Source organism: Mercenaria mercenaria, chromosome 7 (genome assembly GCF_021730395.1).
Source record: "Mercenaria mercenaria strain notata chromosome 7, MADL_Memer_1, whole genome shotgun sequence".
Taxonomy (NCBI): Eukaryota; Metazoa; Mollusca; class Bivalvia; order Venerida; family Veneridae; genus Mercenaria; species Mercenaria mercenaria.
In genome coordinates this window covers 25,753,061-25,779,261 of record NC_069367.1, presented here as the reverse complement: position 1 = coordinate 25,779,261, position 26,201 = coordinate 25,753,061, and the positions used below count along the sequence as shown (strand labels likewise).

The 26,201-nt window shown below is 32.8% G+C and overlaps 3 protein-coding genes across 3 annotated transcripts; all 3 read right to left on the bottom strand.

The window, feature by feature from the left end:
- Nucleotides 1-1,521: 1,521 nt before the first annotated feature.
- Nucleotides 1,522-6,166, bottom strand: LOC123554630 (uncharacterized). Its single transcript, XM_053547076.1, has 5 exons — nt 6,149-6,166; nt 3,805-4,023; nt 3,588-3,624; nt 2,454-2,552; nt 1,522-2,259 (listed from the first exon to the last, which is right to left on the bottom strand). Exons 1-5 carry the CDS (start codon nt 6,164-6,166, stop codon nt 1,856-1,858), a joined length of 777 nt encoding a protein of 258 aa, XP_053403051.1. The 3' UTR covers nt 1,522-1,855.
- A 7,232-nt stretch (nt 6,167-13,398) lies between these two features.
- On the bottom strand, nt 13,399-16,239 carry LOC123554627 (uncharacterized). The gene is made up of 5 exons (XM_045344880.2): nt 16,129-16,239; nt 15,411-15,635; nt 14,917-14,953; nt 14,696-14,794; nt 13,399-14,023 (listed from the first exon to the last, which is right to left on the bottom strand). The coding sequence occupies exons 1-5, from the start codon at nt 16,141-16,143 to the stop codon at nt 13,941-13,943; spliced, it is 459 nt and encodes a 152-aa protein (XP_045200815.2). The 5' UTR covers nt 16,144-16,239; the 3' UTR covers nt 13,399-13,940.
- A 2,471-nt stretch (nt 16,240-18,710) lies between these two features.
- Nucleotides 18,711-25,776, bottom strand: LOC128558783 (putative protein TPRXL). The gene is made up of 3 exons (XM_053548997.1): nt 25,687-25,776; nt 22,412-22,544; nt 18,711-19,582 (listed from the first exon to the last, which is right to left on the bottom strand). The coding sequence occupies exon 3, from the start codon at nt 19,566-19,568 to the stop codon at nt 18,990-18,992; it is 579 nt and encodes a 192-aa protein (XP_053404972.1). The 5' UTR covers nt 19,569-19,582; nt 22,412-22,544; nt 25,687-25,776; the 3' UTR covers nt 18,711-18,989.
- Nucleotides 25,777-26,201: the final 425 nt, after the last annotated feature.

The window sequence follows — 26,201 nt, the reverse complement described above, 5'->3', positions numbered from 1 at the left end:
CCGAATTATCCCAGGTATGGCTATATATTAGTCATAAAGGAAGCAACATTTTGTTAACAATAAATACTTCGACATTTTCTGTCTTATTTCATGTCCTATGAGTGAAAAGCACAATAAATGCAATATATGAAAAGTATTTTCGAGGACTTAAGAGTTTCCGCATAACTGTTTTATGTCCTTTACTTACAGTTAAGGATATAATTTAATACATGTAAATATCAATTGATCTATAAATTGTTTGTCCTTTCTTTGATAGTTTTCTTTTATTTTACACTTTGATTGAGATGTCATAACTAGGGGAGGTAATCGCTGCGGGCATGCTGTCATACATTTAGTTTAACTCCGTAAACGTTATCCCCTATTACGTGTTCGTGTAATGCTTTGTTCTATTCAAATGATAATAACATGATTTCCAAGAAAACGTCACGCTGTTAAAAACTGGAAAATGTGCAACTCACATGATTAGGAAGTTCTTTAAGGATCAGTTCTTACTGTTATTACATGCTGTTTATTATCGTGCTGTGTATTACAATGACATCAACAAAACCAGCAGAAGACCGATATATCAAGCAAGATTACGTATTGATAGAGAATTAAAAAAAGAAACAAAACAAAAACAAAAACAAAAAATACAAAACAAATAAACCCACCAACAACAGCAAGAAAACAAAACAACCCCCCCCCCCCAAAAAAAAAAGCCTCTAGTTAAACTCTAGTTATCATGGTTATTAGGTTAAACAGCATTTATCATTGCTTACTCAACATGTATTACGTGATAAGACTTTTAGACATTTTCTGTTTTAATGCTGAATACAAATATTTACAGTTTTTTATCACAAAAAAACTTTTCTGTTGGAGGCATTTTAAATTGTTAGTTGCAGACAGTCTGTTACATGCAATTGCTGGTATGACTCAGTTGGTCGTCGGATTCTTATGGAACTTTCCGGATATCTTAAGCAGCATAAAATAAAGGGTTTATATTACTATGTTTACAACATTCATTGTTCGAGAATTAAGATATCTTAAAAACTTTTAACGTTTCAAGTGCCATCTCGGATACGTACAGAGGGGTGTATAAAGTTTATGTAGTCCTTACAAAACGATAAAATATTCGATAAACTGTACTGTATAGATGCACAAACCTAAGATTTAGCGTAAACGAGGCTTTTATAGAGGCATTTTCAAATGTATGGAAGACAATGAACGGTCATTTGGCTATCATAATAAAAATGTCTACAACAAGACCTTTCAGTAGGACTTCCTAATGCATTACCTTATTCGAAAGGTGTTTCGACTGACTTTAAGAATGTCGAACTAATAACAATGGAAACAGCCATAACTACCAGGGAGTATGTCAACATTAACACTTTTAAACTGAATGGCATATTAAATCACGACAGAGCGTCTTGATAAAACATTCGTTTTTGTTTCAACAGAAATGTTTTCCTTGTTGAAAGGCTTTTACATTTAGAAACATCTAACTCAAATTCAACCACAATCCACAACGCATGCATTCACAGTAAAGTCATATAAGATACATTTGCCGTCATGTTCAAACGAAAAATCCGATAGATTTTAAAGGTAGTGAATGAAAAAATCGATCATTAGGATGAAATATGAAAATATATTTACAACTTTAAAACGTTATTATGAAAATAAAAACAGGTGGCAAAATAAGTTGTTGAGTTCAATACATCCTTTAAATCTACATGATAGAATAAAAACTGGATATAGTCACTTTCATTTCATAACACCTTTTGCCGATCATATTTTGATATTTTGATATTGATACTTGTAACTAACTTCAAGACAAACAGTAGCATCAAACACCAGTACTGATATGAGCGATATACCTTTAGACACGGAGTATGCTAAAATAATAGTTAGTACGGTCAGAAATAACGTGCTCAGGATGTGATGTCGCAACATAAAGCCGGTCTCCTTCCGCCAGCTCGAAGACGGCCCCAACAAAACTCGAAATTTCAGATCTTGATTCTGTCATATCACACCGCGACTTTATGTTTTCCAAAAGTGTTGTTTCTGTTCCCTTTCGTGATATTAAATGGATGTAATGTTTCATGGTATTGTCGGTTTCAGTCGTTGTGTAGTCAAGTTTCAAATGGATTTGCGAGAAGACGTAATAAAAGCCTTTCTGTTCAACATTAATTGTACCATTATCTGGTAGATGAGTTAGTCCTGACAATGCATATGACGGTGAAAGTGAATTCCAGATTAATTTGAAGTTCGTTCCAACTTGAACTGTAAAATAATCCTTGTAAAAATAAATTGTCCCTTACGCAGAATAGAATTTCGACACATGATATCTGAAAAATTATAAATGCCATATTCTTGTACTTTAAATGTCGATAATAGATAGCAGACTTACAGTATTAAACTAAAATGAAATAAAACCATTTTACGACTAATAATCTGAAATCGTAAAACTAGTATACCAGGTTTCCTGTCTGTAGCTAATCCTGCAAGTTTTGCGGCTGGTTGTTTCCCTTTAGCTGCATGACAGTTGTAATCCGTCAGATTAAGCGCAGTTATTTCTGTAGATTTAAAATATTGTATTACACCACTTTGATTTTTACATTGAAATATAATTTTGTCCAAATATGTCTGTCTCTATATTTCTGCTACTCATCCTTAGAGTGGTGGAGTTTAAGTTTAACAAATGAAATAACTGACTGACATGAATTAGAGGAATTCGAATGAAAACTTACAGAAAGAAAATCTTGCTATGTTAGAAACGATGCTCTTGTAGACAATTTCTTATTCATCATATCATGACAAATCTTTACTGTTTCAAATGTTTATCAGCCACATAAAACTGTTCTATATTTGTAATTGTGCTATCAATATGATTTGATTGACTGTTCCCAATGTCAACTCCCGCTTTGTTTGATCATGTATTTTATTAGTTTGAAGACTAAAATATATAACAACCGAGTTGATGAGTTTCTTGCAATATGAGTTTAGTGCTGAAAAATAGTTTCTTTTAGTTATTTTAAGAAATTAATTTGGTAATAATACAATTATTTCATTGGTGTTTTGGTGCTCAGACGTTGCCTCTTTCAAACCTGCCTTCTTCTGGCGAATGTCACATCCCTACCAATGGCTGAATAGTCAATAATGATATATTGTTCACGAAACACCTGAAATAACTGTATATTTAGACCGATATCCAGTCACAACTGATTAGTCATTCACATTGATATAAAGTCTGCATTGAAAATTAGTTGTTGAGATGCATTGCATTGCATATTTAGAACTGTACCTTTTAGGGCAAAACGCTTTAAACAAATTAGTACCTTAGATATACATGATGCTTAAGATACTTGTCTGGTCAACATGTGAGTACGTACCTAAAAAGTGTGTGTGTTTATTCATATTTAATACACTATAAGCAATGCAACGCTTTCCACAAATCAACAATATTTTTTTTTAAACTAGGCAAGTCGTTTTTGGTACGTGGCATTCCCTGTTTGATATTTGTCTTTGTTTTTATGCCTTTTTGTTTGGTTTAAATGTACTTTACTTTATCAAAATTTACATAGGTTTTGAATGAAACCATGCGCACATACCTGGATTTATATCGCTGTTATATCTATTGGAAGCGACCTGAAATTAAACGATTTTCAATAATCAAAGTACCTTGTGCATGTATACACACACCACAATGTATAACAAGGAAGAGAAAATAAAAGAAGTTAGGTAAAATTGGTATAACAATACATAAGAAGTACGTTTACCTTGGTGAGTAATTTAATCTAGCACATTGCTGAACGCTCCACAGCACACCGTGACATTTTCCTTTTCCTTGTGAATCTCTTTCAATCCATCCGGACACCTCTCTATTTCTTCTGTGGAGCCAAATTTGTCAAGTGGAAAACATAGTTGTTGTTGTTTGGGAGCCAGAAGTTCTTTCCTTGCAATTCTCCAGTGTAACACCAATGCTACTAGAACGACAAGTTCCCCAACGGCTGTACAGACTAATACAACTAGACATCCTCTGGAGCACTGTGAAGAAACAATTATCGGGCTGAATCTTATTCTTGATTAAGTGATTAGATGAAAGAAGGGTACCAAACATTGTAATAATATTTCACTCGTACAGAACCATACTTGAACGCGAAGAAATATGAATAATGAATTAGCGAAACTTCACGTCCCTTCTTGAAATATGTTTCATTTAAAAAATAGACAATAACATGATAAAAACAAATACCTAGCAGATAACTCTGTACGTATTTTTTAACAGCATATTTGTTAATCTAGAAAAATAATAAATGGATCAATGCTTCACGAGAACTTTGTCGCCAGCTTTGTACATTTATTTACTGTCTGGCAGTAACGGAGCACAGAGAAGTGACAGCAATGACTTCACTCACTCAAAGGTTAATGAAAGTCTATAACATATTTATAGTTATACATGCAAAGCTAAACTTAAAGGTCCATTACTAAGAGAAAGTGAGTTGGCAATTTTTTTCATAGCCAGTGCATAGACTTCTGCAAGACACTAAATAATGAAGACTGGCAGGTCAAAATTTACAGAAGGTCTTTGGAACTCAAAGAAATGTATGTGTATTATGTTGAAATTTCAATGAATCGATAGAATGACCCCCCCAGGTCTTTTTAACTTTCTTCATACTTCATAGAAAAATAATTGTACATGTACTGCGATTTATTTCGAATTTCTACATACCAACTTTCATTTTCCAATAAAATGAAATAGTTTCTGTGCTTTTTAAAAGAAATTAAAATGTTCACTTTCCTTAGTATTGGACCTTTAACGTTGCAATCCCTAAATTAGTGAAAAACCACATTAGCTTTAGGAATTCACTTAACAGCTACTGCGTAACCAATAAATAAGTCACAAAAAAATGAAAACGTGTATTCAAGTTACTATGTATCAAGAAAGTATTGCTCAGATGTATATCTCATATATTGTCTCATACTCAAATACCAAATATCAATGTATGTTATTACTAATGTATATGTTGAAATGAAAGAATAAACGGGTTGTTCCACGTTTGTGAAACAATTCCAAAAAGAAAAAAAATGAAAACGACTTGCTGCATACTGTAGACTTAGATTTTATAAAATACAACAAAGGGAGCACTGTGAAAATATTAACTATCTGTGAAAAGTCATAGAATATTAACAACGTCAACTTTGCGGATCAGTAGTCTTCTCCCGAGGGGTGTTATAAAATGACACCAAAACGTAGGCACGCGTTGTGCAAATTTACACTTGTCTTTTTGCCACTGTACAGATGAAAAAATAAAATATGTGGCCTAGAAATCAGGTACGTTTGTTTTAGTCTTCTTCCGAGGGGTGTTATAAAATGACACCAAAACGTAGGCACGCGTTGTGCAAATTTACACTTGTCTTTTTGACACTGTATAGATGAAAAAATAAAATATGTGGCCTAGAAATCAGGTACGTTTGTTTTATTTTATTTATTTATTTTCAAATGTTTCATGCTCTGCAATTTGCCTAATTGTGCTTAATTCAAAATAAAAATCAGAATATCAAAATGTTATTTTTTGTATTGAATGACTAAATTTTAAAACATTAAATTGATATAATGTAAATTTAAAACCTGCTGTATAATAAATATTCATGTTTATTAACACTAGAATAAATTACTCACAAACTTATAACTTTGATAATTCAAGCCTTTAACAGTGTTATTTAAGTTTTCATGTGATCGGAACTATCATATTGAAGTAAAACACTTCGACCAAAAATTATGTCAGAGATCTAAGTAATTTGATATTTCATCTGTGCAGTGTTGATAATCATCTTTATTACAAACTTTGTATTATACATTTGAAATCCTTGACCCACTTTATTTGCAATGTGTTCCACAATAACACGCTTATACCTCTATAAATTTATACCACAAAGAGATATATATACTGTACCTATTTTACAAGTAAAGTAAACTTATGCCGATAAGTTATAAATAGAACCTAGTTTAGGACTGAGGTCATTGTCGCAAATAAGTATAACATCTATATTAAAAGTACTGCACAAACTCTCGTCACACGAAAAATCTTTTAGTGTGCATTTTATCAATTTTATGTATTGAATAATGCATTTAAAAAAGTTTAAATCTCAAATGGTTTGTTAATCTTACCTTTAGATATTCCACCATATTGACAATGTCCTCGTCCCCGGTAAAAAATTATTTTTTATCAACAGCACATTTACAGCTCGATCGATTTGTAGTAAATAGTATTGTTCGTAAATATTGACCTTGCACTCATGAATATTGCGTATGTTTCCGTAAATTAATTTTCGGTGTATACGAACCTAAATAACGACCAGCTATATATATTTAACATCATCATTTTTCAGCTGAAATATAGCTGTGCGGAAAAAGCGTTTAGCTATTAATATCGGGGTTGTGGGTTCGAGTCCTATGTCTGATCATCATTTTTTTTTAAATAACCGTAAATTTGACAGAAAGAAGAATTGTCACACTTATCATGATTTATCGTTCATTTATTTTCATTTATTGAACGAAATACTCTACTATTAAACATTATTGTACGTACATATCAGTAAACCGTTCTACAAAATGTCATCTGCAGAACCGGAGAAGTGTTCGTTCATTCAACAGGCAATCGAAGGAGCTGTTTTCCTGTTTTCAGTACTTGAGAAAAATGTTTCATATAATAATGTAAGTATAAAAACAATATTGATCGAATAACTATACACTGAATTACAAAAAAGTGGCCTGAACTGAGTAAGAAGACATGGTAATTAACGCGCCGGAGATCTTACCACTTTACCATCGTGCCATTGTTTCTACTATGTCTCCTATTTTAATTAATGTAGATATTTACAGAATACAAATATCGCGTAAAATAACGAAAACGCCCGAAAATACCGGCGAGGATTAATGAGTGCCAGGTCAATAGTTACGGACAATACCGTGATATCATTGTTTATTTAGGTAATCTAATTTTCAAAAAAAAATGTTGTGCTTTTTCACTAAACGTGAACGTGAATAAAGTATCATGTAATTTTTATGTCAACTTACTGTTACTGAATTTACATGATACATGTAGATAAACCTTTTATTATTAGCCGTTTTCGTGTTCAAATGAAACGTGTTTGTAAATAACGTATAACAACCAAATGGACATATAGGAAATACTATTAACTGCGTACTAAAATGTCTTCTATGTATAGTGTCAATGTACCAGGTTTTATAAAAAACAATGTATACTACCAGTTATTTCTGAACCCAGATTTTGTAACAGACAGACATATGAACTATCATTATGAAAATGTGTACGTATTTTCAATAGATTCTTTAATTTGGTTTGATCTTTTGTTCTCTTTAAAATATGAGAGAATCCTCGTTTTTTTTACTGCTTTGACAAAAAGAAAACAAAAGAAAGAAACAGGAAAGTGATGAAATAAAGTAATGTACTTATTTCCATTTGCCTCCATAAAAACTGTTATCAAATAATTCATTCTGGTAATGTAATTGTTACCCGCATCGCATTCCTGATCTATAAACGGTAGCTTCAATGTTTTATCCAAAGGCCGAGGACACCATGTCTTGAAAATAAAAAAGATACCTTGGGAGCACAGAACACAACCTGACGTAATAAGATGTGATTGAGTCTCTTATGAGAAATAATGAAAATTGCAACACCATTGCGTCCCCTGGCAATGGCTTGAGCTAAGTCCTTTACATATCAGTACATTGAATGGACTCTATAATCCCAGTCAAGAAAATATAACAACAGCGAGTCAAAGTACGGGAATACATTTTAATGCTGCTGTTGAGATAGTTAATGAATTCTACAAGAGGACAGAATAACTGTTTTGTTTAACCCTTTCTGTTCTAACTGTGATAATCTTTCATTCTAAACAACATCCCTCAGTTGTCATATTTTCTATATGGACATAAGAAGGACATGTTCACATTTCACTTTACAAAATTTAGGAATTTAAGGTGCAAAATATTTTTTTCTTTTATTTTGATTGGTACACGCCTACGATGAACCGTGGTAAATTAGACAAGAAATCACAAGAAGGCCTTCATTGTTTGCATTCTGACATGTTCATTGAATAAGTTTGATAAATATTACGTTGGACCTAATCAACCCAAGGAGTAACTAATCAGGTGTCAATTTGACGTCATCTTAAGCTACAGTCACACATACGGATATGTCCGTGCGTTGAGGTACGGTGCGGATAGGATTAGTCTGTGGGTGTATAACTACGGAGCAGTACGTCTTAGTACGGGAAAAATGGTGAGAAACAGGAAACAAACAAAACAATACAGGACGCGAATAAGTACAGATAGGTACGAGGTACAACGTTGAATTACGTTTTACTGCGCCTTGAAACTTGCCAGGCGCAAGGACGGGTCTGCGGTAAACCACGTTGAACTATGCTTAAGTACGAGCAGCCTCGGATAACTACGTTCGGCTACGGCGAGGTACGTAACAGCACGGATACCTACGTTTAAGTACGTTTAACTACGGATGAATAAGTTTCAGCCAAGTTGGACTAAAGTCACGCTCAAATGGCTACGGTTTGCGCAAACTTTTGTGCATGTTCAAAAGTTGGAGAAACTTGCAAGTTAGGAATAAGTTTTGAATACGTTTTGACCACGTTTTGGTACGGATTAATACGAATGACTACTCTGAGGTACGGCTCAGGTACGGATCGACACGGATTACTACGTTTCTGTCCGTACCTAAACGTAGTATCCGCGCCGTATGTGTGACTGGGGTATTACAGGTCCGCGCGTCAACCGGTGTTTGTTGCAGAATATACAGAGATTGAGATCCTTTTTTGTTTAACTGGAAATCAAATCGAGCCATGTTGGAATGTAGTTTTTGCAAGATATTTGATTTTAGATAACAAAAATTATTGTACCGAAGGTAGTACACCGTGCAACGCTTTTGACATAATGCAAACAAAATAAATTTGCCTTCCTTGCATTTTTACAAATATCAACTTTATTTTCATTAACTTTTACATTTTTCAATCTCACATATATACATTCTATGGCAAAGGTGACCCCAAGTACCCATCCGTGCTTTATTTTATCACGAGTAGGAACCTTGATAGAACCACCGACCATACGCAAGCCAGCTGGATGGATCCTCACATGATGAATTCAAAGCCCCGAGTGAGGCTTAAAAACCACATTGGTGAGGGCAAGTGATTTGAAGTCAGTAATCTTAACCACTCGGCCACAATGGACTTTCACATTCGCATACTTTAATATATTTCACATATACCGATTTATTACATTTTTTGTTGAAAGAAAACACGATCAACTATTCGTATTATACATAACAAGGTACAACAGCTTAAACTGCATGTAAATTATACACCTATCAAATTTCGTTCGTACGTAGTTGCTAAATTTAATTCGGAAATAACCTAAACTTGATCTACATGTATATTTACTATCTTTATATCAAGCAGGTTTTTACCTCGTAAATTTACCTAAAAAAACCTTTCGGTATAAATTACAACCGTTTAATCATGATGAAAAATTGCAGTCTATACACTTAAACGTTCTAATTACGTTAAACATAGGTCTTACGTAAGCCTTTGTCAGTTTTGTCCATTATGTAGGTTTTTGTACCCACATCATTATTTTAATATATCAATCCATTATTATCCCTTAAACTTTGCATTCTTAAATCAATTTATATTATAAGAAAGGACAGTAAGCAGCTAATGGACATATATATTCAAAACCCTTGTGCGTTAAAAGGAGTAAGTACATCAACGCCTTCATAAATAAGTTTCGAACTACAATTATAGTCAACGTTTTACAAAACATATATCTTCAATAAAAAGATTTGAAGGGGAACGCATGACCTTTATCAAAATCGGCCACAAATTATCAGTACAAAAATGAAAATCATTTGGTAGACAGTAGTAAAATCCTCTTTTTATACCCCTAATACGCCATAGGGAAGTATCGCAGAAACACGCCTGTCGTGGCATTTTCGGCCGAAAATAGCTGAAAATAGGCAACGTAATGTACAAAAATATAATGTTCCTTTATTTTTTGGTTGACGTTTTTGCCATGATATACATTTATTGAAACATAACTTCTTCAGTACTTAACCACATGGGTTCTGTTTCTGCACAACTGAACTATCATCCGTCATAAATTAGACGACAACCCATCGAAGGCCTTGATTTTTTGAAAATTAACATTCACTATTATGTTTTGTATAAATAGATAAAAGCGTTTATTTTCGTATAAAGAACACCGGTGCAATGATATTAAAGGGACCCTTTTGGCGGAATTGCACGCGCGATTCGACGACATTCACAAATAGAAAATGAACAAAATGGCGTCGTTAATTTTTTTCTCAGAATTTGAGATACAATTTCAAAAAGACCACAAATACTGCTTTTTTCGGTTAAGATCAAAATCAAATCGACTTCACAATCATGATTTTCCTGACTTAAAGTCTATATCAAATATAACCCAGGGAGGCGAATTACAATATAACATGAGCCAGTTTATAGTTTTTTTTATCTAGACTTGGAAAAGATTGATATCCTTACATTTTTTTGATTTTCTGATGTTAATGGAAAGCAAACTAGTGAGTGGAATTAAATGTTTAGACGAGTATAAACCAAACTGGGACTTGTAGCTAATGGGTTTCCGAGAAGTCCCAGTTTAGTGTAATACCATCTAAACGCAAAAAATAGCATATAATATAGTATTAAAATACTATTTCGACGTGCTAAACATCTTACAACTTATCATTATGTAGAATTGAGAAATGACAATTCACTAATCTTGCAAAATAATCCGACATGTGAGTTTACAAGTAATCTCGCACTTGATCAACAGTCTAAAACTAGTTATGATATTTTGAATTATGCTAAAGAACGGATATGTTTGAAATATAAAAATGCACCCAGCTATGCCTACTTGTTTTTTCATTCATTGTTTGAAATTGTTGCAGATTGTTTTATTACGTCATAGTTTACTCACTTATGTATGTGAGTATGTGAAGGTCACATACTTAGCTTAATAGGGAGAGCGCAGATCTGCGTCGGCTAAATGGTTCGATCACCGGGCGATGGATATATTCACCGTGACGATTGATGAAAGGCAGTTTGTCTGAAATCATTCGTTCTCAACGGGAAAGTTTACAGCTTCTTGCGGAGAACATGTTTGTACTAGTACAGAATCCAGTGACACCGGTTAGGCTAACTGCCCGCTGTTATAACTAAAATATTGTTGATAAAGGCTGATAAATATGACACAGACAAGCAAGAAAGCAAACAAACAAGCAAGCAAACAAACAAACAAATACACACAAACAAACGAACGAACAAACAAACAAACTCTATATCATGAAAAACGTATAATATACACTCGTGGACAATAACGTTACACAATGGATTGAATCTGATTAATCACGCCACTAAGCGAATAAAAAAAATGAGACTTGTAACTTAACATGGGATAACCATGAACTGAAAAAGTATAACAAAGCCTGACTTTACGAGGAGAAGCCCCCCCCCCACCCCGATTCTATTTCTGAATTAATATTGTATCGTATGAATCACATTGTGATAATTTAAGATTAATATGGGTGGGAATATTTTATAGTCCAGTTTATGGTGTTTAAATGATTTTAATAAATTCTACTACAGATATTGCAATTTACCTGTGGGCTTCTTTTTCACAGCGGTCATACTGATCTTCCAGATCTTCCAAAATCGAGCAGAAAGGTGAGAAAAACCAAATTACAATAAACAACCACTTTACGGTCATTCCAGTCTATTCAATATTATTTCAGCATGAACATGTATTGACTAGTCTGCAGTGACCAGATATAACAGAAATCAGCCGGATGTTACTTGAATGTGTTACCTGACTTAACACAACCTTTCATTTATCACGGCGTGTACTTTTTACAGCACCGCCATAAATGTCGGACTGATTATACCAAACAGAAAGCGACTACTCAGTGTTACATATGAAGTAGTCCAAAATGTAATGCCATGCTGTTGGCGAAATCTGGTATAATGAGGGGATGTGACAGTTATAGTTTTGGCTTAGTTTTATTGCTTATTGTATTGAAAAAAGCTTTTGACCATTTTCATTGTGATTTTTTCAGGTATGAATTTTATTATTTGAGAAAATGTCTCCATACGAGTAGTTGCTAAACTGTTTTTTTCATGGGAGCATTTTTAGAGGGTGACGTTTCTCAGAACAGATTATTTTTCTTATACGTAACATAACATGTCAATATTTTGTTTTTATTTTTGATAAGAAGACATACATACTGCATGACTATGTATGATTTTATGCTGAAATTGAGGTCTGAATATTTCGTTGTTTTAATGAAATAAAGAAGGAAATGAATGGGTAGAATGTAACCTAGAAGGTGAGCAGGGGTAAAAATTGAAATGTAAATGGGTTAGTTTGGTCAGATTATGATAGAAAATGACAATTTTAGTGCAATTTTGCAGAGAAAGTGTTGAAAAACTAAAAGTATTTTAATTTCACTGTTTAGGGTGTATTTTTACTAAAATGCATATTTACTGACTAAATATTGCTAAATGTTCGGTGTCAGTGGTGAAATTGAGTATATTTCACAGTGATAGTGTGTGGTTTCAGTGCAGTTTATGGGAAAAATGATAAAATATGGCAAAAATAAGTCCTATCAAGGAAAAGTGGTCGTAAATTATGTCGCGGCATTTGTTTTGAAAGAAATTTGACGCGCTAGCATACGTTCCTGAAAAAAGCCGTAAAACCTTGAAAATTGACTTTATCAAACGGAAACTGGTATTTTTTTCATGCATTTACTAATAGGTTACTGGTACCATTTATGTAAAGAAAACACTTTTAGAGTATAATTTTTCCGTTAAGGACTGATTACACCAAACAGGAAATGACTACTCAGTGTAACATGTAAAGTAGTCCAAAATGATGTTCCATGCTGTTGATGAAATCTGGTATAATATGTCATATGAGGATGTAACAGTTATATATTTGGCCGAGTTTTATTGCTTATTGCACTGAAAAAGATCTAGACCATTTTTATTGTGAATTTCCAGGTATAAGCTTCTTTGAGAAAATGTCTACATACGCGTACTTTCTAGACGGTTATTTTCATAGGAGCATTTTTGGAGGGTTATGTTTTTCAGAACAGATTATTTTTCATATATGTAATGTAACATGTCAGTACTTTTTTCTATTTTTGATAAGAAGAAATGTCATACTAAATGACTATGGACGGTTTTCATTTCATTGAAGTGCTCTAAAATGCTGAAAATGAGGTCTGAATATTCCATTGTTTAATATATGAAATAAATAAGGAAATGAATCGTTAGAATGTAACCAGGAAAGCGACGAAGACGAGCTTCTGGGTCTGTCAGAATATTTTACTGTTTAATAATATGTATTTGATATAAAACATTTTGAAGGAAATGTGTGTAAATAAGAAAAGAAACAATTAAGATATTGTGAAGTAATAATAGTCCAAAAAGCCATTTTATTGTGAACATAATTGTTCAGCATATTAAATGCAGAGAGTGTGAATATCAACGGCAAGTATATTTAAAATAGTCTAGTTTCTCTTTTTCTATGTCTTGAGAATACTAAGATAGTTGACGCTGTCGCCTGATAGCAGATGGTACGGATGCGATGTTGCTACGTAGATTCGATCCCTTTCCTCAAGATAGAATACAGCACCCATAGAACTTGTATGCTCTGACATCTCGACAGCTAATTCACATGGTGATTTGGTGTCTTCAAGCAAAGTTCTTTCTGTACCATCTCTATATGAGATCAAAAAATATTTTAATGTTTGGTCATTATTTTCACCGAATGTCTTGTTCTCCACTCTTGATGTCAGCTGGGACGATACATAATAATGACCTGACGTCTGTATGTAGATTGAACCTTAATCCTCTAAGAATCGCATATCTTTCGTTTTGTTTAATGCTGTTTTTGATTTCCAGTATATTTGTGTTGGTTTTCCAGGTACTGAAACATATCAATGTAAAAACTGTCAAAATTAAAGCAAATGCGGTAAAGGCTAAAACTTTTGCATTGAAAAATATCTAAAAATCATTATAAATCAGTGCTTTGAAATGTTAAACAAGTCGTACCACCTAACATAACGTTTTAAAAGGAATATACAAAGAAGTATGGTCCATTTGATGCTGAAAAATATCTCGGCATTTAGAGAAAAGTGTAAGGTCAGGTTTTGCAAAATCTGTTTAGGCATTTATTTTAAAATAAATGCTATTGTTGTAAGACTAAGAACTATTCTGAATACTTAGTTAAACTCAGCTGTGTTACACAATTTAAATTTGTAAGGAAGGAAGGAAGTAAATTATTTATATATAGACGGTTACCAATTTACTAAGGGCTTTTTTAAACTACAGGTATAATTAACAAAACAGTATATTGTTAAAACTTAAATTCTATGAATCTTACACACAATTATGACAAAACTTTCACCAACCTGTAATAAAAAATATATTTCATCATATCCTATATAGGGATGTGTGAAATGAGAACTAGACACTGAACACTTTAGGTCAAAGTCATGAATATAGGAATTATTTTATCAAAACAAAATGCAATTTATATGTGAAGCAGACAGTTTTTATCTTTATTTAATTATGCATATTTATGTACAATATAACTTACCGGGTTTAGCATGCAATGAAATACTGTCTAATTTCAACAATGACGCATCTGTGCCGGAAGTTGCACAGCTATCTCCTGTTATGTCTAGGGTTGAATATTCTGAAATGAAATGAAACATTAGCAGTGTGATTTTCTATCATAGTTTTTTTAATGCTAGCAAATGCAGTTTACTCTAATAAGGTATTTCTTGGTTAAATTCAGATTTGGATGAAAATACCTACCTGGATTTGCGTTATTGTTGTATTTGTCTGCAACAGTCTGTGAAATTAAAAAAAAATGCACTAAGATAACAGAAACAATCATTTTATAAAATACACCAAAAATTAAGATAATACATGTAACAGTAAATATGAAACAATATTACTTGTTATCATTATACCACATGCTTAAAAAAATGATAAAAACACTTTATCATAATGATGATAATGATAATTATAGTAATAGTCATCATATTACATGCATTGGTAACTGAAATAAAGTAACAAAATGATGAACTAAACTGCAGACATTTTGATAACAAGAGCCCTCTTCTTCATGAACTTTATTTGATGCTTTAAATAGATATGAGAATATTCATTTATTAAATATTTCTCTGTAATGTTTATAATACTACTTTCTTTTGTCAGGAAGTCAAGAAATTTGCAGTACTTACATGTGGTTACTTTGGCGCCTGAAAACAATGTTAGAAAAGAGAAAATAGCGATTATGGGCCTACCTTGTTCACAAGTATATCTAGCACATAGCTGGCATTGCCACAATACACGTCATTCTCCTGTTCCAACTTTTGTAAAACATTAACATTACTGGCGAAAGCAGATGACGGAAAACACAATCTTGGCTGTACTGGGACCTCTCTAGCAACTCGCCAGTAGACTACCAGTCCAAAAAGTGTTGACAGCTCTATTACTGTTGTCAGTATTAGTGCAAGTAGAATGGTTCTCTAATAAAACAAATATAAACAAATAGTAACGAAACTATGGAGGCCGATATAGGAAATTTTGCTATGTCGCATAGGCTTACGCACAATTTATGGTGTCGTTCTGGCGCATGCGCCAACGTATCGTAACGGCACATCGAAATGTGCTACATACACCTCGCGCACACCATCTAAATTAGTGGCCATACGAAATGTGGTTATTAGTCTTTACATTCAATAATTTATCCAATATGCTTGTGATGATTTGAGTGAACAGTTTCTACCAAGACTGACCCATCATCTAGGTAATGTTTTTATACTGTCCTTAATTTATGTGCCTTGGCTTAAGATGAAAAAATGAAACAAAGAAGATTACGAGTATAACTGTAAAATATCATCAAATTAAATAAGAATTAGTCATTTTATCAATCTATCATATGTTTGCCTGTTTATAGATATTTTAATGGCTAAATACTGAAGAATGTATCAGCAATATTAAAAGAAAAAAAGGTCTTACCAAGATAATATCCATTTTGACGCAAAGTTGAGTCAGTTAATTTAAACAGGAAGGTAAATGAATAGTTGGTAAAACGGGGGAATTTGTAAACATAGTTTAGATGACTTGTCGATCTCTTTGTACATACTGATATATAACGCATTGTTGTAATTTAAAAGATAGGGTCGTATGAGCTTTTTAAATACTGTAAGGTGAGTGCGAGGGAGAGGCATGACGCGGACAATTTTAATATTTCTAATATTTATCCTGTCCTTTGGAGTGTTTATAGAGAAAGAAATCTCTATGTCATAAACGTTTTGTATAGGTTTTACCTGGTTAAGAAGTATATTAAACACTAAATTCTTGATATTTTGGTTGTTGTTTTGGCTACGTTTATCTTCATATTTTTAAATGCCAAATCCTGATACCTTGCCGTTTAAGATTTATAATGATGACTTTGGAAAAAGATAAATCTTCGTAGAAACTTTTGTTGTATATATATTTGGATGTGTGAATCTTGTGGGAAGTGGAAAAGGGATGATTTAGAATAACTGAAAAACAGAATTCTCAATTATGTTGCGATTTTAGGATTACATTATCAGTGTCATGAATAAGAATATTGTCTGAAACCGGTGTTGTCAATGCATATATTACCCCTCTTTCTTCTTTGAAATTTTGAAAGATCTAACCCCATTTCATACACATTTGAATTACATACAAATGTATAGGAGCGTCATCCACGTTTGGAGAAGGAGTCGAAAATTTGGATGTGGTGAGGGATGTGTGCAGACTGTCAACCCTATCAAACACAAAAAAATAAAACATAGAAAGGAACGTTCTTCTCATTCCTGCCTAAACATTTTAAATTTTAAGCGCAATAAAACTGAAATTGTTTTATCTTCATATGAACTGAGACAATAGCATTTCTCTTCTAACATAACATCCAGTTTGACCACGTCTTAATAACAGAGCCATCATATAATGTAAGCTTCAGAATATAAGTCAAGGAAAACACATGTTTTGTAGATGATAGATTCATCTGGTGAATAGATGATTATTCTGCCTGTATAAAATAAAGCGTGTAGAAAAAAAACACAGCTATTAAAAAATATTCTTGTACATACTGTGTTTCGCACTATGCACTGACGTGCTTGTCCATGAAATTTCATTTCGGTCTTTCATAAAAGAACTAGCAAGAAGGAAAAATATAGATGTACATGTTATATCTTGAAATTAATAAAATTATATAAGTTGATGTTAATTGTTAGATGTGCTTTTCAACAACTGCTCTCCAGAACGGGATGTGACTTTATTAAAACAATGATATGATACTGCTGTGACGTCATCAGTGCCGACCACATGTTCATCATATACGTTCGTCGGGGACTTTGTGTTGGTACTGCGTTGGTGCTCATCGTATGATATAATACATAGGCAAGAGTAAGTTCGCTATTTAGAAATAACTATTCTATTCAGCATTTAATCAGTACTATGTTGACAATCAAGTTTGTAAAGCTAGCTATGCTAACAATCATGTCTGGAAGATAGAAGTATCTCGATCATGTCAACTAGAAAATGCCGTTGCTCGTGACATATTGGGCAGACTGTCAGGGAGGGCGGTTAAGGCAAAATAATGCGACCGTAATCAGATTATAGATGACATTTTTGCACAATATGTGCAAATGTTACAAATGTATATGTAAAACAAAATGGCGTCATTCAAACTTCTAACGGAAGTAACTTCTCCGTTTTGGCCCTCTCACTAGAACTAATCAAAATGCTTGATTGTTATTGGCCCTGTTTTTTCGTATTGTCCCTGATTTTCTCATATTGGCTCAGTTGAGTTTGGTATTAGCTCAATCTATTTCATATGACTTGTATAATTTATCTTATATTGTGTCTAATATTTCATTGTTGTATAATTATACATTAGTCAAATCGTGGATTGGTCAGTTTTCTTATATGACATGTCTACAGGATGGTCAATATTAATTTTTTTTCTGTCATTGTGCTAACGGCAACAATATATATATATATATATAGGAAAGTTACAGACATTTAGAAAAAAGAGACAGATAAAATAAATTGACCGTTAAGCAAAAAGGAAGTCATCAAGAACAGCCGAAAATTTGGATTTTGCTGAAAACAAATGAGTGTCAAATATTTACTTTTAAAATAAACATATTGTTATGGATAAGTGTCTTTCTGGATTATTTTCTTTCAATCCAGATGAGTTTTGAAACGGAATTCGAGATTTTTTTTTATTTTCACTCAAGCTAACTGGTCATATACAACACACCTTGTACACTTAGATAACTTTAAATTTATTTTCGATGTTAGGTAATAAAACACGTATTGATTTCTGTTGGTCAGTCGTCAAGAATTTACATGTTAATAAGGTCATGAAATAACAAAAGCTGAACTCTTATTGTAAACATATAACATGAATAATCCACTTTTATTAAAATGAACACAAAATGTTTAGTTATTAAAACGAACACAAAATGTACTAATATAATAATAATAATAATAATAATAATAATAATAATAATAATAAAGATAATAATAATAATAATAATAATAATAAAAAAATATAATAATAGTTTAATGAAAAATCGGCTCATTTTTCCCCTCCATAACTCTGTATGTCAATAATCTATAATAACTATGTTTAACTATGTTATGTCATTTTCCATTTAGATTTTTTGTCACTTAACGAGGAATTCGACGCAAGTCAAAGATTTTTCGAACTTGTTCAATGGTTTGAATTATTTGTAACACTTTGCCATTTACATGCCTTGAAATAGATATTAGATTTACTAAATACTTCTCCTAAACGCTTTTCAAGAGTTACGACGCTTTTCGGTTCCATCTATAAAGTTCTATGTTCTTTTCGGGTTAAAATCATCCTCGTCATCAGAAAAACTTTGGATAGAAGCTGGGCTGCCTGAACTGCTTGTTTCCTTTCTTTCTGTATTGAACTCGCTCATGTGATTAAAATCTTCATTTCTAAAATTATATCCTTTGTCAGAAGATTGGACGTCATTATCTGAACTTGATACCTGACTGGAGTCAATAGAGCTGCTAGATGAAGGTGTCGAAGGTGCTGTTGGTGAGTGTGAATCTTCGTTGGGGTCTAACGTTGACTGTGGTGACATAGGTGTCTGCTCGTCAACAGAGCTACTAGATGAAGGTGTCGAAGATGCTGTTGGTGCGTTTGAATCTTGGTTGGAGTCTAACGTTGACTCTGTTGACATAGGTGCCTGCTCGTTATCAGAGCTGCTAGATGAAGGTGTCGAAGATGCTGTTGGTGCGTTTGAATCTTGGTTGGAGTCTATCGTTGACTGTGGTGTCAAAGGCGGTTGTTCGTCAACAGAGCTGCTAGATGAAGTTGTCGAAGATGCTGTTAATGAGTTTGAATCTTGACTCATGTCTGAGGTCTCCTGACCTATTTCTGCCATATTCTGTATTCAAGCTGTAATGTTAAAAAGATTTGCATATAGATACATCGAACAAATTTTAAAAAATTGTTTGAGAAAATCATGTTTAATGGGAGGAGTTTAATTTTGACAGCAAAACATTACCGGTACGTAACGTTATTAAGGTACTGGACCCATAATAGTAATGTTTAAAAAAATGGTTTTGCTAGGTATATTCTTAAAGTTGACTGTGTTGCAAAGTTTAAACAACTTTTACCGACCGTGCAGTTTTTTTTATACATTTTGTATAATTTATGGTATTTCCTCAAGCTGAAGTAGAGACAAATTGCAAAGTGATGGCCACTGTCCCAAACGTTTGCAGAGAATTCATGATACCATTAATTTTAATAAAAGAAACACCAACCTATAGGTAAACAATAATAAAACACAAAATTAAACTGCCAATATCATTTTTCTAGGGTGCCTCAAGTAAACGGATTTAATGAGACAGAATTCTAACTCCAACATTGAAAAATTATGATTGTGTCCTGTGGGACTGTTTTAAATTTTGCACCCCTTATTCAAAAAAATCTTGGGGCAGAAATAAAACCTATCTACATGTAATATAAAGAGTAAAGGCAAAATAGAGAACTTTTACCGCATGTAACTCAGTATTTTTAAAGATGTCTAACTCTGCCCCTTTCTGTTTCAGAGGTAAATTCACTTTGAACAGCAAGAAATTGCTTATCAAATGAAAAATTTCCACTTTTGTACAATTAATCAATAATAAGTCTTGAAAATAGTAAAAACTTACTAGGAAGAAAATAAAATAAGGGGGGGGGGGGAGGAAATTGGTCCCAGTGGGGCTTGAACCTATGCCACCTGGAAAATTTAAGTCAAAGTAGGTTTATTGTAGGAATTGAATACCTTTTTATTCATTACAAAACTGCACAAGTTTGAATATGCAAGTTTTGAACATCACCATCAAGTATTTTAGAACATAGATATTTTACAATGTTGTATTTACGTTAATTCAAGAACTCAAATGACAAGCATAGTCACATTAGACATTGATATGATATAACGTTGACTTTCACATGAATAAAACAGACTATTCCCTTTCTGCTTGTATGATCTGATTGTGAGGGAGTCTTTCGCATTCTATTGATGTTCTATATTTGTACATTCGAAATCAACAATAGAAAATATTTCAATGTTGTTCCATTGCTTTTACTTAATGTTTATAGCTGTATAGCTGAACGCCTAGCAGTGAGTAATTAGAAGAACTCTGTAGGACACATTATTAACAAGAGCAGTTTGACTCATTTTGTGTTTAAAGTAAACATGTTATAAAAGATTAAACTAAAACGGAACAAATTGAATAAAGACAAATATCGGACTTAATTTCTCTACGTAGCGTAGAATTTATCTATATTCGTATATGTATATGAATAACATTAATATTTTTAGCTATAGGCTCCAGACTTTGTGTCCGCACCATTCAATTAAATGTTTCGTAAAATACGTCTGTCATATAAGTGTTGACAAATACATCTTTGGTTTAACTTTGAGTGTCAAATTACTAAAAGTGGGCCTGCAGACTCAAAACGGAAGTTTTCAAAACTTCTCTGTATAGATACATAGCGGAAACTAGCCACAAACCTACCTGGCTCTGTTTTCGAAGAATCAAAACGACTGGGACGTTTTGGGAGATGATTAAAAATCAGTAGTTCTGTGAATTTAATCTAGAATTAAGACACACTTTTGCAGCTTCGTTTGCTTATAATGTTACTCAGGCAGTATATTTCGAAATCCATTGCACACAATAGCCACGTTCAAAACGATAGAAATAGTCATGTGCCCATGTTGTAAAAGTTTGTGGTAAAAGGACAGATTAATCAGTACTGTATTTAGCTGAATTTATGGTTTTCCATTCATCCAAAATTTTTCAATACACTGAATATTTCACTAATATTCATTTACATCGATCAAATATGAGTATAAAACCGATAGGTACAAAAATACATGAACGCGAATGCAAACTGCCTCCTAATATGTATGTAATTTTGGCTTAATGTATACAAACAAGTATAAAAAACCAAGAATAAATACTCAAATATTTTAGAATTTGAAAGAATAAAAGATCATTCTAATATGATAAGTTCTTTTTAATCAAAATTCAAAATAATTTTATTCAAGGAAGTACAAATCAGTACTCGTTGGAAACATCCCCACCGTGACTAATTTTAGCATATATTTCAGAAATAAACCATTTCGCACGTTAAAGGAAACGCTGTAAAGTTAAGAGAAGGTGCCGTTAATACAAAAATTGTACAATACAAATACATGAAGGAAAATTAGTGTACGAAATAAAACTATTGCAAATCCGTATACATTGTACTACTTGCATTTGAATTTGTAGGTAGAAATATCAAGAATATGACCAGTCACGTTTGTACCAATGTCTTTGATCATGCAATCTTAGGTGACACGTCCTATTTGCGAGATAAGGGTGCTAATATTACGTTTGATTCAATGCCTGTTAATATGAATGTACGAAATGTGATTTAGTTTCCTAGATTTATAAAAAATTACATGGTTACAATAACTTTTCTGATCCGTCTTCATCTGTAAGAACATTACCTTTTCAAAATATAATGATGATATGGTTTAAAAATGATTTAGTGAAACAGGAAAGTTTAATATGTTCAAGGAACTTAACAAAGAACAATTGATGTATGTAGTATTAATAAACAAAGTTGTACAATTTAACATGCATATGCTATAGATATTAAGACGTATCTTCAAATGTTGATACCCATGTTGTTCGCAAGTAAAATAGATACATGTGTTATAATATTATGAGTATTTTATATATTTCTTACTTTCGAATTCCGTTTGATGTAAGATGTGTGGATCGCAACTGTTGAGGATATGTCTGTCTTTTTAGCTTCAGGAGTAATTTTCCATTCAGTTATCCAGGGTGTGGTGGCTTTTGGTCTGGTGGAACTCGCCTGCCTAAAATGACACGACATACCCGGAATATATCCTTTTGTGACTTAAAAGTTTCTTAATTCTGTTCAAATATCCTTCGTATAACTTGAGTTTAAAACGTGTGATAATAAATGCTTAAATCATGTAAGCACAAACATGTAAGTAACTGGATATTTAAACAAATTAAGTTCTAACAACATTTGCAACATAATATCTAAAATACGATACTGTTATAAAAAATTTGATAACTGAATAAATTTATCAAACTATGTTTTACCGAATCATGATTACGTGTATTTTTTAAAAAAAATTCCTTCTTCTGTGTCTCCACCTAGGATATGCAAAAACAATGATAAAATGGTAACCAATCAAATATCTAAAGTATAAAATTGACCAGTGATACGGTGTAAACTTGAAAACCGTATTCTCGGCTATCTTTAGAAATATGATGTGACTGAGACAAGGAAGTAAATAAACAAGTAGATGTTTTTGTAAAAATCTTTTAAAATGCTTTGCAGTATGTTTGAACCTGTGATAAGAAGACAATCGCTACCATCTCGGTTTAATCACCCCTTGGATATGGTGCCTGCTTTTTATTTTTGTCTTTTGGCAGTTCCTGTGATATGCAGGCTCCATAACCTCAGATCCCCTTTCTAAATTCCAGTTTGTTTAGTTCTGCCCATTGTTTTCTCGTATAGGGCAAACCCATTATTTTAACTGGGGACCATACGCCGCTTTTCATGGAATTACACACTAGTGTAGCATTGAGGGTTCCATGTGCATCGTCTTATGAACACATCTGCGGGTGTATCTAAATTGTTTTTTGTACTTTTAGCATGTGTAAATGTTGAGTTCTGCTCAACCCGGGGCTAGAGGGCGTGGACGGTAGCATACATTTCCACTACCGTCCATGAACAGGCTCAATCAAACCGAGCCTGCAACATTTTCGTTTTTGTTGTGTTGAGCGACCTGTGGAGTTTCCACTTTCTATTTTAATACATATAATTAAGTCAGTCAGTCAGTCAGTCACTAAAACACATATAAATGATTCAAAACATTCAGTAAACGATCCATAAAAAGTAAACAAATCTGTGTCTATCATGCAATCTTGGTTCATCATCCCGTTTGTAAGTCGGCCATTTGCATATGTGGATATTGTTGTTGTCATATTTAGTATAATTTGATTCATGCCATCAACATTTAATAACAATAAGAACTGACCGTAAATGTACGTTTTATACATGTCAACCTTTTAACCCCTTAAGCTGACACCATTTTAAAAGCGTTTATTATTGCGTACTTTAATCCTTCAAGGGAGATAACTTTCACGGTGATGTAAGGATATAATTCCACTCAGCAATTACCTCTCATTGGTGTGAATATCTATTCTTCTTCTTTTCCGCGGGCAGTGCAAAGCTATTTTTAAAATATCGGGCGGTGCTTGACGTTCGCTTCCAGTTAATCCCGTACTTAAAAATCGAGCAACATAGATAAATATTTGCGAATACAAACTGCCCAAGCAGAGGTAGTAGAAGTTTTGCTAAGTGTATCGAAAGTTTGTGGTGAATAAAAGAGCAAAACCATAAAGCCAGTTTCGTAAAATTCTGGTCATCTTCCCTTCCACCATAAAAAAGGCTGTGTTTGGATGCTCCTCTTCCGACACTGCATTCTTGTTAGGTTCTTTTCATTTTAGTAATCATTGTTTTATGTGAAATATGAGTTGTTTACTTTAAACTAATCTATACTAATTGTATGGAAATAATGGCAAAATGGTTAAACAGTCACTCTTATGATATACAAAACATATTTCTACATCTAATTTTACACTAGAAATATTCATTCCTTTACACAAATTAAGGCAGAAATTTCCATGACAATATCTTGACATAAATTATTGTTCATTACATTTTAATGTTGCAGAGGAATATTTTTGTTTCACTATAGAATTACACTGGGAACACTGCAGTAAGTTCATATACATAGTTAGGATGATGGACATTAAATTTCAATTTGTTTCTGTAAAATAAATCTGACAATTACAAAGATCGGATATTGTATTAGTTGTGTATGCAGTGGCCATTTTTTTCTAGGTAAACTATTTTGTTCTTGCTTAAATTTGACGAAAATAATTCAGTTAATCAGCATAGCATAGGCACTGTTTACGGATAAATATATATTCTTTTGCGGAGTCGAGTTAAGGCGAAACGTGTATCAAAATATATAGTGGCAAACATATAAGAAATCACACAAATGATTTGCATGCATGTCTTTAAAGATATCTTCATTTGCTGCCAAACGAAGACTTTATTGATCTCGAACAGAAACCACAATACGACGTCCAGTCAAACCTGTGCTACGGACCTACTGTGAGTAAAGAACACCTGGCTGTGAGACAACTGGTTTCTCTTTCGATCTATACAGTTTAAGAATTACGATCTGAGAATAAAAACCAACTATTGATAAAGACTAGTTTTTCCCCCCAAAATACATTCTTCTAAACAGCATTGTTTGTAGAATAATAAAGTAAATAATAACAATAATATAAAAAAAGTTTAACAATCGATATATATCTTATACATAAAATGTATTCATTTATTTATCACAGATATGCTTGATGAAAAAAAATGTGATGACAAGAAGCGAGACATAACGTTTCCTTTCTGTTAACTACGGCATAGTGATCGTGCGTTTAACCTGTGTATGTCGTGAGTTTTACCTGTGTAGTTCGTGTATTTTACATGTGTAGTTTGTGTGTTTTAACTGTGTATTTCGATACAATTCAGATGTTTATATCTATGATAACTTAAACGAGCTCCTCCGTGATAAATTTCTGGTCTAATTGAGATTGTTGATTAGGCCTGTCAAAGGGTTCGCACAGCCAAAGAAAGCAACATTATCCATAAAATTATAATGCTTCATGCTAACATGCTTCAGAATATGACTTATGTGTTATATTCCGTCTTAAATGTTATAATGAAACAACTAAGGTTATAATTGCTTTTCATAATTTAAAGTTTTAGGTACTATCTCTACATAATATAAACAAACAGAAAGTGGAAGGGTAATCGCTATATTATGCTCTCAGAATATAAGTATTTACTTTAATTTGTTATCATTGTTTCTTGTCATACAAAAAGAAATAAAACTAAAATGAAAAGGCAGATACCATATGATACTGATGTGTAAATAAGATAGTTCCAAATCCCGGTTATATTCACCAATGTCAGATTGTTTTTACTTCCTTGAATGCACTTTCTCACGCAGTCATGCGAGATTTATACCTTGGGAAAATATTTTACTATTGATATATAGTAATGTGTACGTCTGAATGAATTTCGGAAAATCCAATAAAAGGTTGTGCATATATTTATGGAAGAGTATTGAAGCAAAAATTGCATATTACTTTGTTACACATGGGGCGTAACGAAGGCGTCCAATGTTTTTTTGAATAAGAACAACAACAAAATATAACAAAGTCATGTTATAATTTAGCGAACAATTACAAAGGGATCATTTCCAAAGTTCAATTAGATTTGAATTGTTCTAAATTATAATATAGAACAATTCAAATCTAATTGAACTTTGGAAATGATCCCTTTGTAATTGTTCGCTAAATTATAACATGACTTTGTTATATTTTGTTGTTGTTCTTTCAAAAAAACATTGGACGCCTTCGTTACG

Excerpts from the sequence above, each read along its gene's own strand:
- LOC123554630 (XM_053547076.1), bottom strand. Across the intron at positions 3,625-3,804 it reads AGGAAAAGGAAAATGTCACG|GTCGCTTCCAATAGATATAA; the intron begins GTGTGCTGTGGA and ends GTTTAATTTCAG. Across the intron at positions 2,260-2,453 it reads AGCTACAGACAGGAAACCTG|TTCAAGTTGGAACGAACTTC; the intron begins GTATACTAGTTT and ends ATTATTTTACAG.
- LOC123554627 (XM_045344880.2), bottom strand. Across the intron at positions 14,795-14,916 it reads CAACAATAACGCAAATCCAG|AATATTCAACCCTAGACATA; the intron begins GTAGGTATTTTC and ends ATTTCATTTCAG. Across the intron at positions 14,024-14,695 it reads TTCATTGCATGCTAAACCCG|TACCTGGAAAACCAACACAA; the intron begins GTAAGTTATATT and ends GATATGTTTCAG.
- LOC128558783 (XM_053548997.1), bottom strand. The coding sequence starts at position 19,568 with ATGGCAGAAATAGGTCAGGAGACCTCAGACATGAGTCAAGATTCAAAC.